The sequence below is a fragment of the Carlito syrichta genome, unplaced genomic scaffold (genome assembly GCF_000164805.1).
Source record: "Carlito syrichta isolate Samal-C Ts95f unplaced genomic scaffold, Tarsius_syrichta-2.0.1 Scaffold104737, whole genome shotgun sequence".
NCBI classification, from domain to species: Eukaryota; Metazoa; Chordata; class Mammalia; order Primates; family Tarsiidae; genus Carlito; species Carlito syrichta.
In genome coordinates, this window is record NW_007048833.1 from 65938 (window position 1) to 72215 (window position 6278).

Consider the following 6278-nt stretch of genomic DNA (forward strand, 5'->3'; position numbering starts at 1 on the left):
CTCCCGAACAGCTGGAGGGCAGCTCACTTGGTCTCTGGTCAGCTGCCGAGCAGGTGTTGACAGGTCTGCCAAACGTCCGTACTCTTAACGTGACAGGCGTTTTACTGGCCTCCACACAGTATTCAACGAATTAATTGGACTTTCAGATCTAAAATACGGACAACTTTCTTTTCTTTCTTTTCCACTTCATTTTCTTTACTAGTTTCAGGTTAAATGAATGCTGATCAGAGCACTTCGATTCCATGTTGCTAAAAAAGGTAATTTCCTTCGGCTGCTCTAGGAGACTATATTTGATGTTAACTTGGAATCACACTGGACTTAGACCTTTAACGTGGCATCTCAGACGCTGCAGAAATGGGAAGATTAGAGCAAACTATCTCCCCTTTGTGCGTGTTGTTCTTCTTTATTTCTGCTACAGGCTACAGGATCCGAGTGTGCACCGGTCCCAGCCGCGGGCAGTGGAGGCAGAGACCACCCCAGGACCTTCGAGACGTGATCCGGGGGACACGGACTGTGGCACACATGCCTCCTCTCCTGCAGGCAGTCCCTGGGTCAGCCCATGTCCAGGTCCCCCACCCCATCCGCGACCTCGCAAGTTAACAAGTAGAGCCAATTCAGCCGAGCACAGAAGTGGCAGAGATGACAGTTTGGACTGGTTTGACTTCATGGCTGCTCATCCGATTGACCCTCAAAACACTGCTCTTGTGTCACCTGGTCCCAGAACATCCGAGGAAAATAAGGCTTTGAAGATCTCCAACAGCAAATCCCAGGGTAAGGAAAAGCGTGAGCCAGGCCGAAGGAGCACAGGGGACACCGGGCAGTCCCCATCACCCGGAGAGACAGGTGCTCTCCAGGGGCCAGACACTGCAGAGCGTCAAGCAGCAGAAGGGGCAGCCCCAGCTCCTGACGCTGAGGACCCGGGCTCGGTCCTGACCTTCCACTTCCCTAGGGGACTGCACAAGCTTTGCAAGGCGAGGGCCCAGAAGCTGTTTGGCAGTGCCACCGGGGCACCTTGTCATCCTCCGTCCACTGCTGTGCGTAGTCCAGAAAGAGCGCTGGAAACCCCCGGGAGGAGGAGGCTGGCGTCACTTGCTCAGGCAGAAGAGCCTGCAAGTGAAAACATTGAGACTCCAGGTCCCCCAGTGGCTAAACTGGCAAGATTTACCTTCAGGCAGACGTCAAAGCTGACCCACTCCCCTGAAGGCCGCAGCCGTGTATCTCCTGGCACAAGGACAAGAGCGGTTGCTAGCCCTGAAGTTTCCCAGCACAGAACAAGCGAAGCAGCCCTGCCTGTGAAGGGTCCGGAAAAGTTGACATCTCTCTCAGGACACAAGCACTCAGCTCAGCCGCAGGCCGAGACGGAGACGGAGGAGGTGTCGTGGCAGCCGCCCGAGGGAGGCGGGTCCAGAGAGAAGAGGTGCGCCCCTGGGAAGAGAGGGGTGCAGCCTGAGCTTGGGAACGAGGCTGGGCGTGCTCGTCTCACTGGCGAGGGAGACACCAAGGAGGAGGTTTCGCGCAGGCATAAAAGCAGCACGGTCCACGCTCGCACATTAGCCAGGCTGGCAGACTTCTCCTTTACTCCGCCATCGGAACCCAAGTCAGAGTCCGCTCCTCTTGAGAGGAAGGCCCGGGCTGAGAGAGGCCCAGTCCTTCCACCCACAGCTCCAGTGCTCGGCAGTAAAAGGAGGTCTTTTCAGCTCCAGGCGTCCACGGAGAAACTGAGTCTTCCCCAAAACTCTCTCTTCACTCTGTTAGAGCTAGATGATGAAGCGTTGGATTTTGACTGGGATGAAGAGATGAAGAAAAAGCCATAATTCTGGAAAGCTTTTTGGTGAGCTTCCGTCTTCCCCAGCTCCACCCAGCCCCGTCAGGGCCTCGGCGTGGTGTTTATAGGTGTAAGAACAGTGGGCCACTCCGAGGGCCATTCTGAACCCCCACCCCACCCCAGGCGTGACCCTTTCGAGTTTGTCTTCATGACTTCATAGTTGTCGCGTCAGCTCGGGTCAGCACTTGGGTTGAGTTAGTTGATGCTCTGCTGAACTTTGTCAATGGAGTGCTTGTATTCCTAAAGATGTTTCTGGCTTTTTACTTATTTTTTTAAGGGGGAAAGGGCCTTCCCAAGTCTCTCCTTTCATTCACTCAGAAGCCTAACAGCCAGATGAACACTTTGTCTGTCTGTCTCCTGTGCTTTCACCTGGAATGTGCCAAGTACATTGCATATTTATCATCGTTTGGGATGATCTGCCAAAATCATGTGCTTTTTCTCATATTATGTTTGTGTTTGCTTGTGTGCATCCAATCAAATGTGACCAAGCTTTTCTCTTTGAAAGGCATCCTACAATTCCACAGTATTCCCAAAGAGCTGGCAAGTCATCAAGCCGGGCCTTTCTGAAGCCCTGACCTTCCAGGTTTCCTTCCTTTCTTGAGCCAACATTTTGTGCTTCAGATTATTTTTCCTCTCGTTGGCCCACTTTCAACACAGCTTAAGTCCTGTGGTTGGAAGAAGCAGGCGTTGCGGTACTTTCTTTTCTTTTTTTGGGGGGGGGTTGGAGTCTCACTCCGTCACCCAGGTTGGAGCACAATGGCACGCTCATAGCGGGCTGTTAGAATCCCATAATTGTAGCCTTTCTCTTCCAAAGTATGGATTTGTACCATGAACGTTAGATTTTTCAATTGTCTGAGGAACTTTTGGACATGAAAAAGACTCAGAACTGTGTGTACTCTGTTTAATGTTCACTTCATTAAAGTCATGTAGAGAAAACACATTTAGGAAATCCAATTTTTCTTAAGCATTGAAACATTAAAAAATTCTAAAATTGACTAATTAAATTTTCTGAAGTTTTAAACTGTGAATACAAATTTAGTATGGATGAGTCTTTTGAAGTCTTGAAACACCTTAAAGAGCTGATAAAAAGAGATGTATGAGGAATGATTATAAAAAGTATTATTGCATGTCCATAAATGTACTCTAAAATCTCAAGACTGTGGTTTAAGAAATGTATTATTTCTGTACTTGTTTAATACTTGTTCCCCATGTAGTATGATTCTTAATTTGCTATATTCCTAATCTTTCATTATTATTACTTTCCTGGGTTTCAGAGTTCTTACTAGAACTAAAGGAAAAAGAAAGGATTCGATTTTTTCACCAGTTGAATCCTGGTCTGGACAAACCTGAGCCACAGTGAGGAGCTGCCTATTTTTGTAATGGTAAATGTTTAAGTCCCTTGAGTAGCAACTTCTGTCTTTGAAACTCTGTATCTTTCGCTCTGTAGCAGTGATGTTTGTAGCAGTGATGTTTTAGGTTTTGCACGGCTGGCAGCTATCCTATCGGGTAGTTTGATCCGTGATGCTCTCATCACTCAGAATGTTTGCATTTATTGAGACTTCAGACTCTGGAGGTTTCATGTCTTAGTAAGAGAGATTTAATTTTTCTAGTTAACTTGTCCCTTGAAGACACTGGGCAATTCACATTTTAAAATGCAGCATTGAGTTGACTGTCTTCCTTGGTGACTGCGTGTGACCGCCTGTGCCACCTTCTGCTTGGTTATTACTTGTGCCCACCACATCCTGTTATCTGTGAATCAGCCCATCCTATTCTCAGTTATACTACCTTCTGCCAAGATATCTGGCCAAATTACAGGTCCCATATGTTTGTTCTTTGGTGCTTACAGATAGAAATAACCACATACCTAATTATTATTAGCAGGCATAATTACTCAAAGAAATAAAATACTCAAAACAGGTTGAGTATCCCTTATTTGGAATACTTGGGACCAGATTTTGAGTCTTTTCAGATTTTGCAGTATTTATACTATGCTTATACTCACTGGTCGATCCTCCCAAACCTGAAAATCTGAAGCCTAAGATGCTCGTACGAGTATTTCCTTTGAAAAAGCGTTATGTCAGCAATCAAAAAGCTTCAGATTTTGGATTAGAGACACTCAGCCTGGATAAACACCGTACTTATTAAAAAGATAAACTTCTAGCGCTGCCTGTTATAGCTACCTCATTGTACTTACATTTAAGCTTGAAGTCACACAGCTGAGTCAAAGTTCTCTATGTTGACTCCAGTGTCCTCTCAGCACTCTGTTGTTCCTAAAAGTAACCATGCTATCTGAAAACACCATGATATTCCAGACCCGTTTGATTTTTTCCTGCCCCAAGGGACTCTGCTGCTGTCAGAGGTGAGTCGTATTAGAGACCAAACTCTGGCCTCCGGGTCTCGTGTGTGGAAGGGTCACTAGTGGACAAAGTCCTCTCACTGCTGATGGGCCATTTCTCAGTAGTCCAGAGCTGGAAATGTTTTAATGTCCTGAGGTGACATTTTATCCAGCCGTGTCCTACTTTTCTTATGAGATGTGATTTCATGATGACTAAAACTTTCTCTCTATGGTCTTTAACGTGTGTGCCAAGGTGTCTCAGGTAGAATATGTACAGCCTAAAAGATTACATTTCTGGACAGTAAAGAACATTGTTTAAATTCTGAATCAACTTGACAAAATAGTTGTATTTCAGTTGAGTGGACTCCTTCAAGGCATTTTAATAATGTATAATTATTTGAACACAATAAATACTATACTAAATTTTCTTTGTGAGAGGACCAAACCAGAATTTAAATTCTATTATAACTGTATACATAAGTCAGCCTGTAAAGGTTAATCTCCGGCTGGGCTCGGTGGCTCAGCCTGTCATCCCAGCACTTTGGAAGGCTGAGGCGAGTGGATGGCCTGAGCCTGGGGCTTCAAGCCCAGGCCGGGCCACTTGGCAAGACCTCGTCTCTACAATAAATCAAAAATTAGCTGGGCGTGGTAGCATGCGCCTGTAGTTCTGGCTCCTTGGAAGGCTGAGGCAGAAGGATCACCGGAGCCCCACAGGTTGATGCTAGGGTGGCCATGAGTGTGCCACTGCACCCCAGCCTGGGCAACAGAGTGAGACTCCAACTCAAAAAAAAAAAAGGTTAATCTTCAGTGTATATTTATGTAGTATTCTAAAACTTGGGGTAGGGATTTTATTGTGATTTTTGGTGTCTTATAGAAATAACAGACAAAACAAGCATTTTCTCCTTAACTCTTTGACATAATTCAATCAAATTTTCAACTTTTTTTTGAAGGCATACCAAAACTTAAAAAATGTATTCTTGGTTGACAAGATTTAATTCTAAACAAATGTATATCTACTTGATGAGTACTTTATTTCTGCCCTTTCTCCAAGAGCAAACTCCCCGCCTAACTGAGGGCATGCTAGAGAAGATCTCCTCTGGGCAACCACAAAGAGCTCACCTTTCACCAATCCACAATACTCGGGAGTTCAGAGCCAGCCTGCCCTGGAATTCTAGGTCGCAGGGACTGCCTTGGACCAGGTGAACTTTTTAGTCGCAGCTTATCAAAGAACTTAGATCCAAACCTATGGGCCTTGCAATGTGGGAAGCTCATCAGTGTTCAGAATCACATCTTCTGTGTCTACTTCCCATATGGTTAACATTCAAGAAGGATGACGTGCTCCCGGCTCACTTTCGCACTCGCTCCACTTGGGGTTTTGCTGTCTCTGTCCCCTCTTGCATGTCACCCACACACGTCCTCCTCACTGTCACTCGCCGGTCACACCCAGCAAGCTGTGGTAACTGCCCCTGGTAACGCCCTCTTCAGTTACACGGCCGCCCCTCTTCCTTAAAGGTTTAAGTGTGCATCTAAGTGTCACGTTTGTAAACGTGAACTTGACAGGCGTGAAAGCAGCCTCAACAAAGTTGCGTCTGTAAACTCTGGGGCAAGCTGTGGTTCAAGGGAAGAAACAAGGTGTACACGCTGGGCCAGATCTCACCGAGAACTAGAAACTCATGGATGTGCCTTACGTGCACAAACTACGTTCAGGCCAGTCTTTGTGTCTGGCTGACATTTTAATGCCTTGGCAGCGTCGAGCCACTCGAAAACAGTCCTTTGTGTTAGGTGTGCTTTTATGTGGGCGCAAACTCGGTTTGACCTACAGCTTTTGTAATCAGCAAAACCTGTGTTGAAATGTTGCCCAGCACTTCAGGTCTCCTTTTCAGTGGCCGCCGACCTGCCGGGAAGCTGGGTGGCGAGCAGGCTGCAAGTCGGGGCGAGCCGCCGGGGCGCATTCGCTGTCTTCTGAGCGCTGTCCACGCGTCGGCTGATTTAACCCTCACAGCAGCCTGTCGCGCTGGGGCTGGCGTCCGCGTTTTGCAGAGGCGGTAACTGCGTCTTCGCGAGCACGCGGCCAGAGCTGCCTGGCTCGCTCTCGACGTGCCGCTCGTGCCGCTCGCG

The 6278-nt window shown here is 47.3% G+C and overlaps 1 protein-coding gene across 1 annotated transcript in view; it reads left to right on the forward strand.

Moving 5' to 3' along the window:
• Nucleotides 1-4480, forward strand: part of LOC103268221 (DNA helicase MCM9-like) — a gene marked incomplete at its 5' end in the record, with an annotated part of 56423 nt that extends 51943 nt beyond the window's left edge. Inside the window, one exon of the mRNA XM_008065770.2 lies at nucleotides 419-4480. Coding sequence (XP_008063961.2) covers nucleotides 419-1814 — 1396 coding nt within the window. The remainder of the gene's footprint in view (nucleotides 1-418) is intronic.
• Between the last annotated feature and the right edge of the window lie 1798 nt (nucleotides 4481-6278).